At 40.7% G+C, this 23842-nt stretch overlaps 1 protein-coding gene and 1 pseudogene across 6 annotated transcripts in view; both read left to right on the top strand.

The window, feature by feature from the left end:
• ENTPD1 (ectonucleoside triphosphate diphosphohydrolase 1) overlaps window positions 1-23842 on the top strand; it is a 132206-nt gene that overhangs the window by 38391 nt on the left and 69973 nt on the right. For 4 of the 6 annotated variants that reach the window (XR_013550535.1, XR_014135347.1, XM_060641905.3 and 1 more), the window contains exon 1: window positions 1087-1216. The exons of 1 other annotated variant lie outside the window; for it this stretch is intronic. Coding sequence is in view for 2 of the 5 variants with exons in the window: in XM_060641905.3 (XP_060497888.1) it covers window positions 1201-1216 (16 nt within the window). In the remaining 3 variants the exon portion in view is untranslated. Of the gene's footprint in view, window positions 1-690; window positions 712-1086; window positions 1217-23842 lie in introns of those variants that run through there. One more of the 6 variants, XM_060641904.3, reaches the window with a different exon arrangement.
• On the top strand, window positions 1225-4408 carry LOC132685075 (large ribosomal subunit protein uL1 pseudogene; annotated as a pseudogene).

Below are 23842 nucleotides of genomic sequence, written 5' to 3'. Positions count from 1 at the left end.
ATACAAATTCTCATGCTAGAGAGGCAACGTAGAAAAAGCATGAAGTAGGAATCAGAAAATCCTATCTGCTCTCTGCTTTGTTATTTATTCGTTAATTCAACCATCTATCAAACATTTATCGACAGCCTACTCTGTAGAGCAACTTTATTACGTGCTGGGGAGCATGGTAGCAAAAAAGAGAGACCCCTCCCTGCTTTCTCTCTTTGTGTGAACATGAGCAGATGGCATAACTTTTCCTCCTCTCTAACCTTGGTTAGACTAGATGTCTGTGATCTGTTTTCAGACCTAAAATGCTAAGGTTTGTGACAGCCATGTGGAGGGAGAATTTGCCCAAGGAGCGAGCCTTGGGCCTTGAGTACTTACCTTCCTCTGGGAGAATTAGGTCTTGTCCTGATTTCAAAATAACATAAATACACAATTTGAAAATGTTTTGGTCAGCCTCTTATCTGCATTTGACTCATCTTGGCAAAGCCTGGGTGTGGCAGTTCATGCTGCGAAGACTTCGGAGGTGGGACGTTAAAGTTTGGAAAAGGTGGACGACTTGCATCAGTACAGCTGGATAGCGGTTCCCAGCCTCCTCTGCCTTCCCACCAATAATGTGGCTTCTCCTGCCACAGTGACTTTTCCTGCCACAGCATCCATCCGTGACAGGACTGTTGCTCTTGTGGTCTAATGAGCCTGGAAAAGGGATTGCTCTTCAGCCGACCAGGGGTAATCAGCTTTATGGGGCAGGAAGAACTGTTCTTGAGTTCTTCTAGTTTTTCTAGTGGGTATCAGGCAACAAGCTTCTAGTTATCTGGCTTCAAAACTGCAAAAAGTAAATAGCTTTTTTGCTTGCAGCCAAGATAACATTCCTCGAGAGAAAAAAATGGATTTCTGTAACAAAATGAGAGGGAGAGCGAGATACTTGAACATACATAGCTTTAAGAATACGAAAAATGACAACCCCAACCCAGTCAAATCTTCGTGTGCTTTAGGGAAATGAGCAGCGGGACTCAGCCAATCTATTCTTTCCAGTCAATGAAAGAGACATAGGGTTTGAGGTTCCTTCCGAAACGGGGCCGGCTAATTTAGCCCCTCCCACAAGCCCGAGGGTCTGTTATATCTCGGTTCCTTGAGTACCTCTCTCACTGAGACCGAGCACAGCAAGCAGAAGCTGAAAAAATAGAGCAAAGAGGAAGAAAACAAAAGCTGCCAATTATGGAAGATAGAAAGGGTAAGAGCAAATTGATTTGATCTGAATCCTTAAGAACAAACCAAAAAAAAAAAAAAAAAAAAAAGAAGGAAAAAAACCCCAAAAACCCAGACCAAAAGCAAGTACTTGAAAGAGCAAGAGGCATAAATCCCCAAATGAACTTTCCCACCCTCTCCTACAGAGAGGAGGCAGAGAAAGAACTTTGGGAAACTTTTTAGGAAGCAAAGCCCCGGGGTTTTAGTGAAGGGTGGCTCTTGAGTAAGCTGGAGGGGCTCATGAATATTCATGATCAATTTGCATTCAGCTCTAGTGTTTTAGCGGCAAATGACTCCTTCCATCCCTTTGCGGTTTTAAGAAGCAGCTGCCTCATTTATAGTCCAGAGTCATCTTGCTTCGGGTCTGTACCTCAGCGAGTTTGCTTGAAGATGCTGGGCTCTGTGTGTAGGAGATTTGTTTTGTTCTCAAATTTCCTGCGTGCTTTCCTGTTGTTAAATTAGCCAAGGGTTCTCTGCCAGGAGTTAGATAGAGAAGTTAATGTGGCAAGAGGCTGTCACAACAGGACCTCACAGTATGTCTTAAAAAAGACGAACCGCTTCTTGGGATGTGTGTATATGTATGGTGTGTGTCTGGGTGGGGGTGGAGTGAAGGGGTGGAGGGGTGAACAGTTTTATCTTAAAAAAGCAAGGCATATCTGGGTGACTATATTTAGCTTTTGTCTAAAAACTGTAAGAGCAGCCTAGTTTGCGCAGATGGTGTGCACTCTCTGTCTTTTACCTCTTTTGGGCATTTTCTGCCACGATGGAGAGCCAGCTGCTTGCCAGCCCATGGGAGTCAGGGAGAGTCTCTACAGCAGTGTGTTGTGTAGGGTTGCAAACCTTCTTCTCCATCTCTAATTTCTGATAGCCCCACACGTTTTTATCACAAAGAATGCAGAGCAATGGGATGAGTAGTCAACGGGTTCTTAATGATAGTGATAAAAGCTATTAACGTTTACTAAGTCTTTACTCTGCACCGGGAGCTATTCTAAACACATTACCTGTATTATTTATTCCTCACATCAACTTAAGAGGTGAGTGCTATCATTATCATTCCCATTTTCCACATGGTGGTGATATAATGAGAGTGTTGCTTGCCTTGGGATCACACTCTTAGTGAATGGTGAATTTAGATACAGGTCATTGGACTCAGGGTCTGTAGGCTTTTTTTCTATACTCTCACTGTTACAACTCCTGAAGGCTCTGGCTACTATGGCCAGATGTGGTTGATTCTGAGTCTGCAGAGCTTTGAGCTACTGGGAGAAATGATACTGATGAAATCTCAAGTCTGAGAAGGAATCTGTGCTTTGGTATCAATTCACATACATTTTCTCATTTGGTGCTCATGGCCATTCTCTATGATAGAGCCCAGGTATTGTTAGTTTTACCCTTTTACAAAAGGAAGAGAGTGGGACCAGGAGGGGTTATGTGACAGTAATCACACAGCTAGTTTTTCCAAGTCCAGACCAGAAATACCCTCCCTCTGGTTTCCCTTCTAACCTACAGAGTGAGCCCAGTCATCTCTGAACTTCGGTCCCCACCCCCAGCCACTTTCAGTTCCCCAAGTGACCTTGTTCCTTTCCGCCCTCTCAGACTGTTACATGGCACTTGCTTCTGCCTTGAAGGCCTATCTGGCCTTCTCCTTCCCCTTCAGTCTGGAGCCCCACTGCCTAGATTTGAATCCCAGCTCCACCATTTACTAACTGAGTGCCTTGGTTTCTTCATCTATAAAATGAAGAGAATAATAATATCTGCCTCATAGCATTATTATAAAGACTGAGGAATTTATGCAAAATTCTCAGAATAGGATCTGACGTATAGAGTATGTGTTCAGTAAATGTGAGCTGTTGCAATCATTCTTTCAAGCTTTATCTTGGTTACCAACTGCCACATCATGCCTTCTCCTTCCCTTGAGCTTTAGGTTAACCCCTGACTTGGATGTTTCTACAACACCTCCACTGCTTACGCCTAAGCTGGTGCTCATGATACTCATCCACATTGCTGTCCTCTGCATTTCCTCCCCCTTACCCTGATTATAATTTCTTTATTCACCTTTGGATTGGCAGTGTCTAGTACAATGTTTAGCACATAATAGGAACTCAACAAATATTTAGTAAACTAAGTATTATTTTTTTAGCTGATGTTTATCCAAGAATCAGAAGGCTAGTTTAAAAGGGGACCCTATGACTCTTTTCTGATTATTGTGGTATGTGGCACCATGAGCAACAAAGTCTCCCGTGACACCCTGTATGAGGCGGTGCGGGAAGTCCTGCCCAGGAACCGGCCAGCCCAAGCACCAGGAGTTTTGGGAGATGGTGGAGCTGCAGGTCAGCTTGAAGAACTATAACCCTCTGAAGGACAAATTCTTCTTGGGCAACGTCAGGCTTACGTCCACTCCCTGCCCCACGTTCTCTGTATGTGTTTTAGGGGACCAGCAGCACTGTAATGAGGCCAAGGCTATGGTTATTCCCCACATGGACATTGAGGCATTGAAGAAACTCAGCAAGAATAAAAAATTAGTCAGGAAGCTGGCCAAGAAGTATAATGCCTTTTTTGCTTCAGAATCTCTGAGCAAGCAGATACCACAAATCCTGGGTCCAGGCCTGACTAAGCCTGGCAAGTTCCCTTCCTTGCTGGCCTACAATGAGAACATAGTGGTCAAAGTAGATGAAGTGAACTTGGCCACATGAAGACGACAGATGATGAGCTTGTGAACAACATCCACTTAGCTGTCAGTTTCCTGGTGTCATTGCTCGAGAAGAATTGGCAGAACCTCCTAGCTTTGATACTTCAAGAATACCATGGGCAAGCCCCAGTACCTGTACTAAGGCACAGTTTAATAAACCCTAGTGCTGCCAAAATAAGTAAGTAAATAAAAAAATAAATGAGAAATAAAAGGGGACCTATGAGTTTTCAGTAGAGTTCCCGCTGGTACATACCGCTCTTTTATTCACTCTATTAAGATACCCCCTAAGTGAATATGCCGAGAAACAAGATGCATCCCTTCTAGGAGGCTGATCATCAGAGCTGATGTGGCCCCATGCCAGGGTACCCAGGTTGGCCAGTCCAGCTCTGGCAGAACTTTAGCCCCCACTCCCCATTCAGCCAGGGGCCAAACTGGAGATTTCAGATGCCTCGTAGCACAACCTCACTATCTCTGAACAGAGCATCTGGTTCCAGAAATAGTGCCTCCCCAGCCCCATTTATTTATTTATTTTTTAATATATGAAATTTATTGTCAAATTGGTTTCCATACAACACCCAGTGCTCATCCCAAAAGGTGCCCTCCTCCATACCCATCACCCACCCTCCTCTCCCTCCCACCCCCCATCAACCCTCAGTTTGTTCTCAGTTTTTAACAGTCTCTTATGCTTTGGCTCTCTCCCACTCTAACCTCTTTTTTTTTTTTTTCCTTCCCCTCCCCCATGGGTTTCTGTTAAGTTTCTCAGGATCCACATAAGAGTGAAACCATATGGTATCTGTCTTTCTCTGTATGGCTTATTTCACTTAGCATCACACTCTCCAGTTCCATCCACGTTGCTACAAAAGGCCATATTTCATTCTTTCTCATTGCCACATAGTATTCCATTGTGTATATAAACCACAATTTCTTTATCCATTCATCAGTTGATGGACATTTAGGCTCTTTCCATAATTTGGCTATTGTTGAGAGTGCTTCCCCAGCCCCATTTAATAGCAACCTTATAGTCCGAGACAATGTGTTCTGGTAATAGAAGAAAAACATACACTGCAGAGGTTGGCCCTGAGTAAAATCATAAAGTACGTTAAACTTGTTTCCAGCACCCTCCCTTTCCTCTTCCTGGCATACCTTCAAAGCAATTTGACAAATATTATTGTGTGTCTACCATTTGTAAGTCCCCATGCCAGATGGGTGAGATATAAACAGTTTGCTCACAGTCTAGTGAAGGAAGACAGACATATATACAACCAACTCTAACTGAAACCAGACTCTGTGAAGTGTTAATAATAAGGGCTAACATTGATTACTATGTACCAGGCACTGTAATTTTTATATGCATTGTGTCATAGAATCTTCACAACAAACCTGTGATATCGGTTTCTGCATCTCATAGCTGAGGGGGGAAGTCACTTGGCCAAGGGCCCAGAGATAGTATAGGAAGAGGGGACATTTATTTTATTCAAGTGTAATTAACATGTGGTGTTATATTAGTTTATATTAGTTTATATTAGTCATATTAGTTTTATTGATTCAACAATTCTATACATTACTTGGTGCTCATGATGATATATGTACTCTTAATCCCCTTTACCTAGTTCATCCCCCGCTCTGGCAACTACAAGTTTGTTCTCTGAATTTAAGAGTCTATTTTTGTTTTTCCCTCTTTGTTTGTTTTGTTTCTTAAAATCCACACGAATGAAATCCTATGGTATTTGTTTTTCTCTGACTGACTTATTTCGCTTAGCATTATACCCTCTAGATCCATCTATGTTGTTGCAAATGGCAAGATCTCAGTCTTTATTCTTTTTATGGCTGATTAATATTCCATTGAATATATATAATGCCTCTTCTTTCTTTATTTCATTTTTTTATAGAAAGATACGGGTTTAGAGTCATTGTGATGTCTGTATGTTTTATGCTTGTAGTGATGTCTCTGGTACTTTGTCTCACAGGATCCCCCTTAGGATCTCTTGTAGGGCTGGTTTCGTGGTGACAAATTCCTTCAGTTTTTGTTTGTTTGGGAAGACCTTTATCTCTCCTTCTATTCTAAATGACAGACTTGCTGGATAAAGGATTCTCGGCTGCATATTTTTTCTGTTTAGCACACTGAAGATATCGTGCCAAGCCTTTCTGGCCTGCCAAGTTTCAAAGGAGAGATCAGTCACGAGTCTTATAGGTCTCCCTTTATATGTGAGGGCACGTTTATCCCTTGCTGCTTTCAGAATTTTCTCTTTATCCTTGTATTTTGCCAATTTCACTATGATATGTCGTGCAGAAGATCGATTCAAGTTACGTCTGAAGGGAGTTCTCTGTGCCTCTTGGATTTCAATGCCTTTTTCCTTCCCCAGTTCAGGGAAGTTCTCAGCTATAATTTCTTCAAGTACCCCTTCAGCACCTTTCCCTCTCTCTTCCTCCTCTGGGATACCAATTATGTGTATATTATTTCTTTTTAGTGTATCACTTAGTTCTCTAATTTTCCCCTCATACTCCTGGATTTTTTTATCTCTCTTTCTTTCAGCTTCCTCTTTCTCCATAACTTTATCTTCTAGTTCACCTATTCTCTCCTCTGCCTCTTCAATCCGAGCCGTCGTGGTTTCCATTTTGTTTTGCATTTCGTTTAAAGCGTTTTTCAGCTCCTCGTGACTGTTTCTTAGTCCCTTGATCTCTGTGGCAAGAGATTCTCTGCTGTCCTGTATACTGTTTTCAAGCCCAGCGATTAATTTTATGACTATTATTCTAAATTCACTTTCTGTTATATTATTTAAATCCTTTTTGATCAGTTCATTGGCTGTTGTTATTTCCTGGAGATTCTTCTGAGGGGAATTCTTCCGTTTGGTCATTTTGGATAGTCCCTGGAGTGGTGAGGACCTGCAGGGCACTTCCCCTGTGCTGTGGTGTATAACTGGAGTTGGTGGGCGGGGCCGCAGTCCGACCTGATGTCTGCCCCCAGCCCACCGCTGGGGCCACAGTCAGACTGGTGTGTGCCTTCTCTTCCCCTCTCCTAGGGGCGGGATTCACTGTGGGGTGGCGTGGCCCGTCTGGGCTACTTGCACACTGCCAGGCTTGTGGTGCTGGGGATCTGGCGTATTAGCTGGGGTGGGTAGGCAAGGTGCACGGGGGCAGGAGGGGCAGGCTTAGCTCGCTCCTCCTTAGGTGATCCACTTCAGGAGGGGCCCTGTGGCAGCGGGAGGGAGTCAGATCCGCTGCCGGAGGTTTGGCTCCGCAGAAGCACAGAGTTGGGTGTTTGCGCGGAGTGAGCAAGTTCCCTGGCAGGAACTGGTTCTCTTTGGGATTTTGGCTGGGGGATGGGCGGGGGAGATGGCGCTGGTGAGCGCCTTTGTTCCCCGCCAAGCTGAGCTCTGCCGTCTGGGGGCTCAGCAGCTCTCCCTCCCTTTGTCCTCCAGCCTTCCCGCTTTCCGAGCAGAGCTGTTAACTTATGACCTCCCAGACGCTAAGTCGCGCTTGCTGTTGGAGCACAGTCCGTCCGGCCCCTCCGCTTTTGCCAGCCAGACTCGGGGGCTCTGCTTGGCCGGCGAGCCGCCCCTCCGCTCCGGCTCCCTCCCGCCAGTCCGTGGAGCGCGCACCGCCTCGCCGCCCTTCCTACCCTCTTCCGTGGGCCTCTCGTCTGCACTTGGCTCTGGAGACTCCGTTCTGCTAATCCTCTGGCGGTTTTCTGGGTTCTTTAGGCAGGTGTAGATGGAATCTAAGTGATCAGCAGGACGCGCGGTGAGCCCAGCGTCCTCCTACGCCGCCATCTTCCGGAACTCCCCCTATTTCATTTTTTTAAGTAAGCTCCATGCCCAACATGGGTCTTGAACTCACAACCCTGAGATCAAGAGTTGTGTGTTCCACTGACTGAGCCAGCCAGGTGCCCCTACCATCTCTTCTTTATTCATTCATCTATTGATGGATGCTTGGGTTGCTTCCATATCTTGGCTCTTGTAAATAATGCTGCAATAAACATAAGGGTGCATATATATATTTTAATGTTTATTTATTTTTGAGAGAGAGAGGGAGAAGGAGAGGGAGATAGGGAAGGGCAGAGAGAGGGAGAGGGAGAATCCCTAGTGGGCTCTGCACTGTCAGCACAGAGCACAATACCGGGCTCAAACTCACGAACCTTGAGATTATGACCTGAGCCAAAATCAAGAGTTGGACACTCAACTGAGTGAGCCACCCAGGTGTCCCTGGTGCACATACTTTTAAAATTAGTGTTTTCATTTTCCTTGGGTAAATACCCAGTAGTGGAATTACTAGATGATATGGTAGTTCTATTTTTATTTTTTGAGGAAGCTCCATACTGTTTTCCACAGTGGCTGCACCAGCTTGCATTCCCACCAACAGTGCATGAGGATTCATTTTTCTCCACATCCTTACCAACACTTATTATTTCATATGTTTTTGATTTTAGCTAATCTGACAGGTGTGAGGTGATATCTCATTGTGGTGTGATTTGCATTTCTCTGATGATGAGTGATGTTGAGCATCTTTTCATGTATCTGTTGGCAATCTGTATGTCTTTCTTGAAAAAATGTCTATTCATGTCTTCTGTCCATTTTTCAATTGGATTATTTGGTTTGTTTGTTTGTTTGTTTTGGTGTTGAGTTGTATAAATTCTTTATATATTTTGGATATTAACCCCTTGTCAGATGTGTCATTTGCAAACATCTTCTCCCATTCAGTAGGTTGCCTTTTTGTTTTCTTGATGGTTTCCTTTGTTGTACAAAAGCTTTTTATTTTGGTGTGATATCAATAGTTTGATTTTGTTTTTGTTTCCTTTGCCAGAGGAGACTTTGAGTCACAGATTACCTATGTCATTGCAGGATCATGGGAAATGTCATTCATTCATTCGTTCATTCGTTCATTCAGCCAGGGGCCATTTATTTCTTCAATAAATGAAGGGTTTATTCATTTATTCAATACATGGCCTACAACAGGAAGCTAACCTCTAATTTGCCATACAAGAAAGAAGTCTGAATTTATTGCACACAAACTATTATTACTAAAAAGTAATACTCCCAGTGTCGGAGTTTCTAAATATCTCCCACTTTTTCTCCATGGCTCCAAGTCTCCCTGCTTTTATTCCCTGCCTCCAACCTGAGAAGTACTGGAGAAGTATTGTCTCTAGAACCCTTTCCTGGATGTTTGGAGTACCATGGAGTAGGGGTAGCAGGGACTCAGGGCTCTGAGACTGGGAATAGTGTGCCTGGGGCATTGTACCCACTCTGCAGAAGTGAGGTGGGAATGATTCTAGGTGCAAAGGGGGGAAGTGGGTGCAGAGAGGACCAGTGGAATTTCTTTAGTTTGGAAAATTGAGGGAATTATGAGGAAAAAAGAAGCTGTTGGAGAAAAGAAGGCAGAGAAGAGTTTGTGTAACATGCTTCCATCCTGTTGTGTTTGTGCTAGAATATCAACATGACTTTAGAGACCCAGGAACAATGGCAGTACATGTCCTTCATAAAGACGTGTTTCCTTTTGATTCATAGAAGGGATGTGGACAATTCTTTATGACCGTGAGAGTGTAAGTAATATGGCACATGCCCGTTAAAGAAAACATGAAAATATAGATTGGGGGAGAAAAGAAAAACAATCATTCCCGACAATATCTTGGTGTATTTCCTTGCAGTTCCTTTTACTATACCTGTGTTGTTTCTCTTTTTGCATTTTCTTGGCTAGGATCTTGAAAAATTATGAGATGGCATTATGATTGTTAGGCTATACATACAGTTTTAAAGCCTGGATTTTAGCATAGCAGTGAAGCACGAACATTTCTATCTTAGCCTTGCTCTGTTATCATAATTTTTATGGTCCTATAATTTAATAATTCTCCTGTTATTGAACATTTAGGTTGTTACCATTTCCAATAAACGTCTTTATGCATAAAGTTTTTCCATACGTAGGGTTGCATGCTAGGATAGATAGAGTCCCAGAAGTAGAAATACCAGATTAAAACTTGTAAATAGTTTTTAAAGTTCTTGATTACTGTTGCCAAGTTGCTGTCCGTAAGGGTGGACATTTCATGCTTCCACAAGCAGCTCCTGTTTTGTTGCATCCCTGACAGCTTTGGTGTTTTTTTAAAAAATAATCTTATCTACTTTTATGTTGTTTTAATTTGTGTTTTTTAAATTTTGTTATTAATTTTGAGAGAGACAGAGAGAGCATGAGCAGGGGAGGGGCAGAGAGAGAGAGTCCCAAGCAAGCTCTGCACTGGCAATGCAGAGCCCAACGTCGGTCTCAAACTCATGAAACTGTCAGATTGTGACCTGAGCCAAAATCAAGAGTAGGACGCTCAACCTACTGAGCCACCCAGGCACCCCGAATTAGTATTTCTTTAATTACCAGTAAATTCAGTGTTTTTTTAACATAATATCCTTCTTTTGTGTACTGTTTATATCCTTTGCCCTTTTATTACTTATTTGGATTTTATGTTTTCAATTTAATTTATGTGAGCTCTTCATCAAATAAAGATATTCAAGTTTTTCTGCCATATTCACAAGTTTTTCTGGGTCTTCCCTTAGTGTTTTTTTTTTTGTACAAAGACTTATAGCTGTAAATAGATCCAATACACTTTTATCAGTGGTGCTGTGGTTTTCAAAATAGTTTGATACTGCATTTTTATGGTCTCTTTAACCCAGAATAATATATATTTTTTAAGTTCCAAGTGATTGTTATTTTTGTTTAAACTATTAATTTTAATTAAAATTTCATTTTATTTCACAATGGATACAGAATATGGCTTTATAATTTCTGAGATTTCTTTGTACTTAAGCATGTAGTGAATTTTTTGTGAATGCTTATAAAGGAGATATATTCTGTTTTTAAGACATAAGAGTGGGTGTTTAAAAATCTACCCAGTCATTTCAATCATATGGTAACCCCTCCCCAACCATAATTTTCTCCTATGTGAAATGATAGTCAATATCCATTATTTTCAGTTCTGGTGGGGAAATGCGACCTGAGTCATTTTTATTGTGGCTTGTTAGAAAAGTAGGGGCATGATGGAAAGTTGGGAGTATGGAGGGAAGGTCAAGAAGATGCAGAGAAGGAGTAATTCAGTGTTGGGAAAGAGACAAGAAGGTGAGAGGAAGTTCTCAGGTGACATCTGAAGCAGCTGAGCCTCGTATGGCTAGGAAGTATGCAGTGGCTGTGAGTGAGAATTACCCGGCCTCTCTGTTTCATGTAACCATGGCAGGTTCCAGGAGGCCAGAGCCAGGATGTGGGACTGTTTGGCAGGATTTAAGAGGTGGGGTCAGAATCACTGAACCATAAAACTGAAACAGTATTGCTTAAGTGGATAAAGACTCAGACACATGCACAAAAAGACATCTGAAGTGATGCGTCATCAGTAAAATAATTTTTTAGGGTTTGTGCTCAAAAGACAGGATAGATAGGACCCGAACAACCCTTGTTTCCAGTGAACAGGGTTAGTTAACAGAAATTAATAGTGCAGTACTCATATTTTCTAATTTCAGCTATGTAAAAACGTTCCTGGTACCATCTTTTGCTTAATGTCTTCTTTTAAATATTTTTTTAAATTAATTTATTTGGAGAGACAGAGAGAGTGCACGGGAGGGGCAGAGAGAGGGAGAGAGAGAGAGGGAGAGAGAGAATCCTGCTGTCATTGTGGAGCCTGTCACAATTGTGGAGCCTGCTGTCATTGTGGGGCTCGATCCCACGAACCATGAGATCATGACCTGAGCTGAAATCGAGTCAGATGCTTCACTGACTGAGTCACCCAGGAGCCCCTATGTTTTCTTTTTATTGCTTTCTTTTGGTGACTTGAGAAATAGATTTTTTCATAGAAATAGAGCTTTTCCCCATAGATTTACTTTCTTTTTCTTCTTTTTTGGTCAATATATTAACCGAGGTAGGCTGAAAAGATTATAGCTCCTAATCTTTAGAATTCATGCATGTCCTATTGAAAAAGAGTCTTCACAGATGTGATTAAATTAAGGATCTTTAACTGGGGAGAATATCCTGGATTAGCCAGGCGGGCCCTAAATGCAACCAATATCCTTATAAGAGGGAGGGAGTGGGGGATTTGACACAGAAGGCAATGTAACCACCGAAGCAAGATGCTGTGCCTCTGGCTTTGAATGTGGGGGAGAGGGCCACTAGCCAAGGAACGCATGGAATGGAATTTAGAAGATGGAAAAGGAAGAACGGCTCTGCCAACACCCTGATTTCAGCCCAATGAAGCTGATTTCAGACTTTGGACCTGTGAAACTGTGAGAGAGTAGATGTGTATTTTGCTTTAAGCCACCAAGTTGGTGGTAATTTGTTATGGCAGCCGTAGGAAACGAATACAGCAAGTTTTTAATGCGTGGAAGTGGTAGTGACTTTAGTTAGTTAACCTACAGGTTCTGTGTGTATTGGACCACCTGGTGTTCTAGTCACCTTACAGCTGTTAACTCAGTTCTCAAACAAGTTTTGGAGATCAGTACTGTTTACTGTCCCTGTCTTACAAACGAGAGACTGAAGAAGTGAGTTAGCAAAAGTCTCTCCATTGGTCCGTGTTGAAGTTGAGATTTGAACTCATAGTTGTTGATCTTACTATTATTTTGAGATATAATTCACATACCACATAATTCACCCACTTAACATCCACTTTTTGGTGTTTTTTACTACGTTCACAGAATTGTGTAGTCATCGCTACAATCAATTTTGGAACATTTTATCACCCCAGAGAGAAACTCTGTACCCATTAGTCGCTTCCATTTCATCTCCACATACCGTTTCTTCCCCCCACAGCCTTTGGCAAACACCAGCCTCCTTTCTGCTAAAGTTTTGCCTCTTCTGAACATTACCTATCATATATTCCATATTTTATCCATTTTATCCATAAAACCACATTTTATCCATTCATCACTTAGTGGGTATTTGAGGTGTGTCTACCTTTTATCATTATGAATAATGCTGCTCTGAGCATTCATGGACTCGTTTTTGTGTGGATCTATGTTCTTAATTTCTCTTGGATATATACCAAGAAGTGGGTCATATATCTATGCTTAAGCATTTGAGGAACTGCCAGACTGTTTTCCAAAGTAGCTGCATCATTTTACATTCCCACCAGCAGTGTGTGATGGTTGCAGTCTCTCTCCATCCTTACTTAGCCCTTTTTATTTTTTTATTGATCTTTGATTATAGCCATCGTATTGAGCGTGAAGTGGTGTCTCGTGGCTTTGATTTGCATTTCCTTGATGGCTAATGATTTTGAGCATCTGTTTGTGTGTTTAATGGGTATTTGTAGATCTTCTTTGGAGTAGGAACCTTTGTCTAATCCATAGTCATGAACATTTGCACTTATGTTTTGTTTGAACGATTTTCTGGTTTTAGCTCTCACATTTAGGTCTTTGATCCATTTTGAATAGTTTTTGGATGTGGTATGAGGTGGAGGCCCAACTTCATGTGAATATCCAGTCGTCCCAGCACCATTTATTGGAAAGATTATTCTCTTCCCCAGTGAATTTTCTTGGCAGCCTTGTTGAAAAGCAATTGACTGTAAATGTGAGGACTCTCAGCTCTATTCTGTTGATCTGTATGTCTATCTCTGTGTCAGTTCCACCCTGTCTTGATTACTATAACTTTGTAGTAAGTTTTGAAATCAGTCAGTTCTTTTTTTCAAGATTGTTTTTACTCTTTGGGGTCCCTTGAATTTCCATATGAATTTTAGGATCAGCTTGTCAATTTCTGCAAAGAAGCCAGCTGGAATTTTCATTTTATTCTCCATGTATCCTTTATGAACCATTGGCTATTTAAAAAAAAAATTTTTTTTACATGTATTTATTTTTAAGAGGCAGAGAGAGAGAGAGAGAGCACAAGTGGGGGAGGGACAGAGAGAGAATGAGGCACAGGATCCAAAGCAGGCTCCAAGCTGTGCACAGAGCCTGACGCAGGGCTCGAACTCACAAACTGTGAGATCATGATCTGAGCCAAAGTTGGACTTTTAGCTGACTGAGCAACCCAGGTGCCCCATGAACCATTGGCTTTTTAAATCCAAGTTGAGTCTCTGGAGAGTCTCTGGAGTTTTCATGGAGGAATTTATACTAGTTCACATTTATTTTACGTAACATTCTTGTTTTATTCTCCCTGGTGTTGAATGTTTTCTCATATTATGCTTTTTGCTATATGGACTCTGCGCTTTTGCTTATTTATTTTTATCTATATTTCTAGAAAGCTGTGGATAACAGATATCTTATTTTTATTTTTCTCTGTGGATATATTAAATGAAAATAAAAACATTCCTGAGCTTAAGTTTATCTTAATATCAAAGTAAAAACAAGAGTAATTGTGGCTGTGTTATGAAAGGTAAGAATTTAAGAGCTTTTGCTTCCCTTGGTCTTCCTTTCTTATTTTAATTATTTAATTTCATAATATTATAAATTCCAATATCTAAAACTATATTAGGCATTTATTTAATAGGTTTTTCCTTTTTATTTGGATATTAATAATTATACTCATCCCTCCATGGATTTAATTGGTTTCAATATAGTTCTTTTCTCATTATGCGTTCAATCCCATCCTTGAGTTCTTAATTTTGTTTGTCTTCATAATGCTCTAGTCAGCATACCAAAGTAATTTTTTAGAAAGGGCATCAGTGTGGTAAGAGGGTGACAATTTGTCTAAATATAGACATCTTATCCCCTCCTGTAATTGGAAATATTCTTCTACTGTCTTGAGGTGTCTGGTGCTGAGAAGTTTGAGGACAGCTGTTTTCCAGCCCTAATGTTCTTCTGTTCTCTAGTCCTGACATTTATACTTCTTACAGCAAGACAACTGAGTACAGACTTCCTTTCACAGATTTTGCCTAGAATATGGTAAACCCCTTTGATTGCCAAATTCAGGACTTCTTTAGGAGCAAGAAAGATTTCTCTTGACATAACTCCTATCAGTGTTCCTGCTTTGTTCGTTTTTTCCCTCCAGGACCTATTATTTGGATCTCTAATCTCTGAACATCATCTACCTTTCTCTCTCTCTTTCTTTCTCTTTCCTTTCCTTCATTGGTTTTTTTTTTTTTTTTTTTTTTTTTTTGTATTCTGAGAGTGTTTTCCTACGATATGCTCTACATCACTGATGCAATTATCCTTAATTATTCCAATATAAACTTTCATTCAGCTGCAGTGTTTTTGGTTACCATGAAATCTTTTATCTTAGTCTGTTCTCTTCTCATAGCAACATCCTCTTGTATCTAACTAAAAAATAAACAAGGAAAGATTTCTCTCTCATTCTTGCATCATATCTATTTTAGAGGCAAGCTTTTCCTTCATCGTTCTTTCTACTTTACTGTAAAATTTATTTAGTCTAAAGCCTTACCATTAAAAAAAAAAAGATTCCTTTCGTATGTGTGTGCAAATGAATGTGTGTATTTTTCACCTTGTTCTAAAAAGAATTGAAGGAAGTGTTGGGGGAGATTCATCCTAGCCCAGTGTTAGAGATGATTGGAATGCATAGTCTCCCCTTGGCCCCCTCAAATTCCCTTTGGATCCCGGAAGAATGTAGTCACTAAGTGCTAGATCTCCTTCTACATGTGGGAAGACATTTCAATCCTCTAGCCAAAAAAAGCTAACTCAGATCCAGGAAGGAAGACAAATGTCCTGTCACTATTTAGTCATGTTTGAGAGGACAGTCTACAGTTGTCAGAATTCTCTCAATGTTATTGTCCAGAGGCATAAAGACATCCAGGAAGGACCCTTCTTAGGACCTGTTTTCTTCTCTTGTCCCTTCCCTACTGACAAAAAATTTATGTTGAACTGAAGAGTGAGCAGCTGTTCCACTGCTTAGTGCCTTGCCTGAGTAATGCCTTTTTTTTTTTGGAGATCAGTTCTAAGATCTCTTTATACTCATGGTAGACACATGGCTGCCAAGTCACAGAGGCAAAAACAAACTCAAACAAACAAAACAAAGCGAGACAAAACAGCCAACCCGGGGCTTCTCAAAGAGTTACCCTTGCCTCTCCCATCACACTCTGATGCTCTTCTCCCGTAATGTGGGTTTGTTCTTTCTACGTTAAATGGGTAGGAGGGCCAACTAAGGCCTCTTCTTACTTGTGCCTGGTTATGCTGCCATGTCCCTGAAGAGATGATGCTGGCCATTAGTGTCATGCCTTAATTCGAATACAGTGGCTTTTCATTTGGGAAAAAAATCCCATTTCTTTTAAGGCATAGTTGTAGATTTTCACAAAAATGTGGGAGAGTGTGGCAAAGTATTTTCACTTATGCTACCATCATGCTTGGTGGTCATAAGACTTGGCTTTGTGAAATCATTCTGGCAGCAGTCTAGGGAATGAACCAAGATTGGTGAGCGATGGAGGGAGACTCGTATTGGGTTTCTGCAGTAGCCCAGTAGGCGAGAAGTGATGGGGACCTGCACTAAGGCATTGATGGTGCAGGGTGTGGGGGCAGGGGAATGGATGGGAGGGGCTGGATTTAGACAATTTTCTGAATTATAGAGTCTGAAGTAGAAAGCTAAGTGGTTTGTTGGGAGAGAAGGAGAAAGAAATGTCAAGACTTATTCTCAAGTTTAGATTTGAATGATTGGGTCAGTAAGTGCTTATAAAATAAGGCTAGGAAGTGGTGAAGGAGAGTAGATTTGACAGAGGAGGAGAGAGATAACAAGTTCATCCTGGCACATGCTGAACAAGAGATGGTTATAAGACATCAAGCAGAGATACTATGTTGATTGCTGGAAATTTGGGTCTAGAGCTTAGAGAGGTCTGTCCAAAATCCAGAGATAATGAGAGTTGGAGTTGGAAAGGATGGGCATGAATAAATCTCCCTGGAAAGGGTAGAGAATGAAAACAGAAGAGGATGAAGAATGATACCTAACAAGTACCAATGTTAATAAAGGGATGGGAAGAGAAAGGATTTAAGAAAAGAGATTCAGAATCTCTTCTGGTATTTGTGCTTTCTGTTGCTTATTTTGGTAGCTGAGTGCCTTTTTTTAAAAAAAATTTTTTTAATGTTTATTTTTGAGAGAGAGACAGAGTATGAGTTGGGGAGGACCAGAGAGAGAGGGAGACACAGAATCTGAAGCAGATTCCAGGCTCTGAGCTGTCAGCACAGAGCCCAATGTGGGGCTTGAACCCACAAACTGTGAGATCATGACCTGAGCCAAAGTCAGCCACCCAGGTGCCCCATGAGTGGTTTGCTTTCTTAAATTCCTGCAGGGTTGCCCTCTCCACACCATCATGATGTCACAAGTTTTGGTTAAATCCATATGCAATGTTTCCTTTAGCATGACTAATTATTAAGTATTGTTTGTGCCTCAGATGTTCTTTCCTATAGGACTTTTTATTTTTACTGACATTAATAAGGCCTCTCACTTCTTTATATGCTTAGTTCTTAGTGTCTCTCTATTAGTAATCCTTTTTTACAAACCCTTTGATACACTTTCCTACATAGTCAGTAATGTTTCTTTTTTGTCCTTCTTTTCTTGTCTGTTCTTTTTTAAAACCTCCTCTCTGAACCTGTTGTCCTATCCCCATCTAAGTTCATTGCTCTTCTAGACTGCTGCATGGTTGTCTTCCTGGACTTCTTCCCCTGACCTTTCTACTGTTGATTTTGGTTCTCCGTTTGTACTACATCTTTTCCTTTTCCTAGGTTCACTATCTCACTTGGGTGGAGCACATCCTTTGGTACTTCCTGAGAAAAGGTGCATTGGATTAAAAATGTTGAGGCCTTTGTGTCTTTTGGATTTTTGAAGTCTGATGCTATTCTTATTCCCAATTATTTTTATGCCACTTGTTCCTCCCACCCCACCCTCTGTTTTCTAAGAAGCATTTAGGATTTTTTCTTTATCCCTTATGTACTAAACATGTATAGTGATGTACTTTGGGGTGTGTTTATTTTCATCTATTGTGTTGGGCATTCAGCCCCTCCCATCTGGCAACTCAGGTCCTTTAGTTCTGGGAAATTTTCTCATATGGTTTCTTTGATAATTTTCTTCCCGTGGTTTTCTCTGATCTTTCTTTTTGGAAGGTGTATTAGTCAGGCGCTGTCTCTCTTGTATTAATAATTTTAATTTCTTGTGTTTTCTCCCCATCTCTTTGGCAGTCAGCTCTACCTTCTAGGATATTTTCTCAGCTTTATCCTTAAAATTTCAAAGACATTTGTCAAGTTCATTTTTCAGTTATTGTAGTTTAAAATTTTAAAAACTTGTTTTTATTTTCTAATTGTTTATTTAAACAAAATTGTACACTCTTTTGGTCTCACAGATGCAATTTTTTTCTCATCTCTGTGAGGATAATAATTGAAATTTTCCCCTCTGTTTCCTCTGAGCTTGTTTATTTGTTTCCATTTTAGTCTTTCCCATTGAAGTCTTTTCCCACATATTATTATTATCTTTACACAATTCTGTCAGGTCAATGTTATTATTATCCTCATTTTATGGTTAATATGTCTTAGAAAGTATATCACTGCTTTATTTTTCTTACCAGGGATGTCTGAAAAAGTTATCAGAAACCAGCCAAATCCACAGTCCAGCGTCTTGATCAAGCTGAATTCTCTGTTGAGTCCCAGAGTCTCTGCTTGCCCTCCTATACTTTACTTTTCCTAAATGCCAGAGAGAGTTCTCTTATTATATGAGATAGATCTGTTACAAAGATTTGCTCTTTTTAAAATTTAACTGAATGTTTCTCCTTTCCTGCATCTTCCTTCTGCCATTTGCACTAGTTCTTCCCTCTGAGCCATAGAGGTGGACCAGATCTAAATCCCTTTCCGTGGGATAGTCCCTCAGATATTTGAAAGGATATGGCCATGACTCCTCCGTGTCTGCCATTCCCCAGCTGAAGAGGCCTCAGCTTTCCTACTGTATTTCACTGTTTTGTCAAGTTCCAGTTGGCTAACACTTTTGTTTTTTGGGAAGCTTCAGATCAGTTCTAGGCTGTTAAGGTCTCACTTTAAGTGTGTTGTCTGAAACTTAATACAGAGTCCAGATGTGCTTTGAAAGCCTGAGCCTTGACTGGGGTCCTGTCACTTTATTCATGTGTCCTGCAGTTGGTTTAGTTTTAACTTAACAGAGTGTCATATGCTCTAACATCTTTTCCTAGTAGGTGATAGTTTTGATAAGCGTCTCACAAATTTTAATTTCTGAGACTCTGAGATGCTTACTTCTACTTACTTCCTTTTGATTAGGGTTATGAGTATGTTGTCCTTCTTGGTTATTGCTTTTACTACTTAGGATTTCCTTTATAAGGCCAATTGCTCTTGACCTTAGATATTAACCCCAAATGGAGGTTCTAAGGTGATATTAAAAAATGGAAAGATCTTGTTAATGTAAACTACATAAATAAAAACTATCATATGCAAATTTGAAAAGGAAGATACAATGTAAACAGGAGTTTTCCAGGTACCATGTTAAGCACGTTGAACCCATTACCTCATTTGACCTTTACAAAAATCTTATGACATGAGAAATACTGTTATTCCTGTTTTAAAACTGAGGAAGTGAGGCCAATACCATATAGCTAGGAAGGCCAAAGGTGTGATACAGTCCTAGAAACGCCACGCTCAAGGCTGATAATGCTGTTACCTAGAGAATTGAAGCTCACACATTACATTTTGTGCTAATTATAGCTAATATTATTGAATGGAATTATCTTATATAACCTACTGAGGTGTATTACATCTGTTTCTTTTAACAGAGCATACCAAGGATAAAAACGTTTATTTGACAGATCAAGGCGATGACATTGGCATTCTGAACATTAATTCTTACAGTTCTTTAAGAGCAGGGATTATTCATACTTTATATATCTTATTAATACTTATATATATCTTATACATACTTATGTATATCTTATATATCTTATAAAGTTTTACTCATACTTTATATATCCAGTACCAAGCACATTCCAGACAATCAAATGTTATTCAAATCAGTGCAAGCGTGAATATATAAATGAGTACATAATGAATGAATGAATGAAATTATAAGATATCAGTGACTAGTAAAGTTTTTAGGTCTATTAAAGTTTTGAGGCCTATTTGCCCCATACATCTTCAATAAATTTGTCCCTGTATAAATCTTCAATAGGTTGCTTTGCTTTATGAGCTCATATGTTTGCTCTTTGTAATGTTTTCATCTCATTGTCAGTGTTCTAAATGGAACATCCATAGATATGACATGTACCTGAAGCTCTTTGTAGATGGGGAGAGTAAAAGGAAGTTGCTGTAGGTAGCTCAGGTCATTGTGTCCAAGGGAGACAAATAAAGTCATGTTTGATCCAGACCATGGGTGTATTCAAGGGCTTTGATCCAAGGTGGGGGTCCAGCTGCAGGGGCATCTGGGAAGTACATCCTTGGTCTGTTGCCAAGTCATTGGGCAGAAACGTCTGTCTGAGGTCACTGGAAACTGAATTCAGATCCTACATGAAAGTAGTGGACTGAAACCAGCATACAAGGTCAGTCCCCTACCAATTTGGTCAACATCTGTGGTCTGACTCTAATCCTAAGGTGGAAATGAAGCAAGGACCAGGAACTGGGTGGCCAGACTCTAATGTATTCTATGATGAATTTACCTAAGGAGGTTTGCCCAGATTCTCGCAAAGGGGTGGTTAAATTCTTTGCAGGACACTTGACCCAAGGCATGGAAGCAACATGGGTTTTCAGATGCTCTCCCATTATGGTGAAGAAATTCCCAATATACTGTAGGAATTAGGTGGAGTTGCTCCTCAGGAGATAAACCTATTGTGTCTTCACCAGAGTAGGGCAAAGCTGGACAGGCGCAAACAGAGAGGGACAAATTGCTAATGGAACTTTTGTGAGTAGGAGCTTCTGTCTCTCCTTTGAAACTTCTGCCCTACGGGACGCCTGGGTGGCTTGGTCGGTTAAGCGTCCGACTTCGGCTCAGGTCATGATCTCACGGTCCGTGAGTTCGAGCCCCGCGTCGGGCTCTGTGCTGACCGCTCAGAGCCTGGAGCCTGTTTCAGATTCTGTGTCTCCCTCTCTCTCTGCCCCTCCCCTGTTCATGCTCTGTCTCTCTCTGTCTCAAAAATAAATAAACATTAAAAAAAAAAATTAAAAAAAAAAAAAGAAACTTCTGCCCTCCAATTTATTGTCTGTCTCAAAATACACTGCTCTGGGGGTGCCTGGGTGACTCAGCTGATTAAGTGTCTGACTTTTGATTTCAGCTCAGGTCATCATTTCGTGGTTCATGAATTTGAGCTCTGCATCAGACTCTGCACCGACAATGTGGACCTGCTTGGGATTCTCTCTCCCTCTCTCTCTCTGCTCTTCCCCTGCTCATGCTGTTTCTGTCTCTCTCAAAATAAATAAATAAACTTAAAAAAATACATTGCTCTGAACTGAAGATAATACTTCAGAGAGAGTGCAATGAAGGCATTGATTTGCAGGGAGTGGTTCATAAAAGGACTTACATTGTGCCAAGACCTATGTTAAGTGCTTGACTTTCACTATCTCATTTATCCCTACAACAACACTTTTTGACCCATCAAGCTACATATAGAGTATTTCCACCACTCAAAAAGTTCCCTCATGATTCAGTGCAAATTTGTTTACTTTTAATTGATTCATTGAGTGAAGAACTGGAAATCACTATGGGTGGTACATTCCCTTTCTGCATCACATTGGAAGTGAGATGTTGACAAACTGGGTGGGTGGGTATATCCAGAATGGGAAAGGATTCAGAGACCATGTTGTATAAAGAACATGTGTCAAAAGAAATAGTGACATGAATATGACTGGTACTAATATGGTAGTTCTAAGAAAAATTGGAAACCTGCGTTTGGTCAATCAAGGTTAGCCAAATATTTTAAGACACTTTCCAATATTGGAGGAAAGGGTTATTATAGGGCCATTTGGGGGAAGTCCAAGGTCTTAGGACAGTCATGAGCAGAGAGGATATGAAGGAGGGAGACAGAATTTTCCCTGTTGTGTTAGTGACTGCATCTTGCATTAGTTCATCTCAGCTTTGTTTTTTCTTCCCGCCCCACCCCCCACAGTCTTTCCATTATTTTATCTATTTATGAATTGCTTCTCTAAGAACTCTTAAGTCTGCCTGTTTAACTCTTGGTCCTCTGTATCACAAATTCTACTGGTGTCAGGATTCTTGGATGATAGTAGGTATGGTGAGGTGGAAGCATAAAGAATATTCAGGATAATAAGACATGGGACTGGAAGTAGAAGACTTGGTTGAGTTGTACACCCAGTAGCATATAGGTGGGGCAAGTGTCCTTGCTCTTCAGCCTCAGCTTTTGCATACTTGTAAAATGGAACTCTGTGTGTGTGTGTGTGTGTGTGTGTGTGTGTGTCCTAGGGAGTTTCTCTGAGGATCAAAAAGAGAGGGAACATAAATGCGTTTGCAAACTGTTGTTGACATAATTGAAATGTAAAGTTTTCTATCACTATTGCCATTGTGACATTACCATTTGCAAGACCTCCTTTAATTTGGAAGCCCCTTAAGCCACAATGATTTGTGTAGTGGGGTCATTACTGTGTTGGAGCCTTAAATGGAGACTTTATCCATGATTTCTGAAAGGTCACCCACCCCAGAGACACATGTGAACAGAAAACAAATTTGTTTGTTAATTGGTTTCAGTTCTGTTGGCTTCAAATAGAGATCTCTGGGAGTCCTTGGCTGGTACATCAAGGGGACATTTCGAAGGAAATCTGTATGAGACCTCAGAGCAAATAGGCACTCAGCTATTTCCTTTCTAAAAAGGAAAAAAATTCTGCTTGTTTGGGTGCATGAACATATGTATAACAGCTTGCTCTAATCCTTTCCCCCATGCCTTGTTCCATTTTAAAGATAGAACAATCTAACACCCCAGCTTTTATATTATCTTCCACTTTAGGACTTTCACAGTGTTTCTGGAAATTTTGCCTAAGCAGCATTACACCTTCTTTATTTCACAGGTATGCATAAAAAAGCAATATCCATTAACATTCTTCATGGCATTTTGATGGTAGGAAAAATATCTGAGTTTATTTTTAGGGAAAATCACAGGGCAGAAAGAATAACAAATATTTGTGGTTGCCTTGGGAACTCAACTTCTAGATATTATGATTATGGAAAGGAGGAACAGATTTGGAGCTGGGGCAATTGGTTACCAAATAATAGAACAGCAAGAGAACCTGCAAGAGAGTTAGAAAGAAGTAGATCTATGTAAAAAAAAACAGGTGCCTTGTCAATTATTTTTTCTTTTTGTCTGTTTCTGATTACTATATCCTGCCTTCCTGAGAGAGGAATGTGATGGGATGCTTAATATAACCAAGTGATTTTCTTGTTCTCTCTCTCTCTCTCTCTCTCTCTCTCTCTCTCTCTGTGCGTATGCGTGTGTGTGTGTGTGTGTGTGCGTGTGTGTGTGTGTGTGTGTGTGTGTGTGTGTGTAAAGGTCAAGGTACCAATTTGACCTTTCGCCAAATTGTCCTCAGAGGAGAAGGTTTCCAAGGGGAGGCACTGGAGCCAGGAAATCAAGCTTTTTGTATTCCTGGATCTTTCTTGGAACAGCTCATTATGTGTGACATTTACAGATGTAGCCCCAGCTGCTCAGGAGTGTAAGTTCCTCAGAATACACATGCTTTATAGGAGCATTAAAAGTGTCCTATGTGTTGGGAGGAGCACTGGGTGATGTATGGAAACCAATTTGATAATAAATTTCATATTAAAAAAATAAAAAAATAAAACTCAAAAAAAAAAGTGTCCTATGCTGCTTGTTGCCAGCATTTCTTTTTTTTTTTTTTAATATATGAAATTTACTGTCAAATTGGTTTCCATACAACACCCAGTGCTCATCCCAAAAGGTGCCCTCCTCAATACCCATCTGTTGCCAGCATTTCTAGCACTGATACTCACTAGCAGCTTGTTCCTCTGGCCAACCTCAGAGACAAGGGGACTTCTGTGAGCTCTGATGTCTCGTGCAGACAGTGGGACTAACTGTGGGGTTTGAAGGCC

This window comes from Panthera onca, chromosome D2 (genome assembly GCF_046562875.1).
Source record: "Panthera onca isolate mPanOnc1 chromosome D2, mPanOnc1 haplotype 2, whole genome shotgun sequence".
Classification (NCBI taxonomy): domain Eukaryota; kingdom Metazoa; phylum Chordata; class Mammalia; order Carnivora; family Felidae; genus Panthera; species Panthera onca.
The sequence above is the reverse complement of the archived record's forward strand: the minus strand, read 5'-3'. Positions and strand labels throughout refer to the sequence as shown.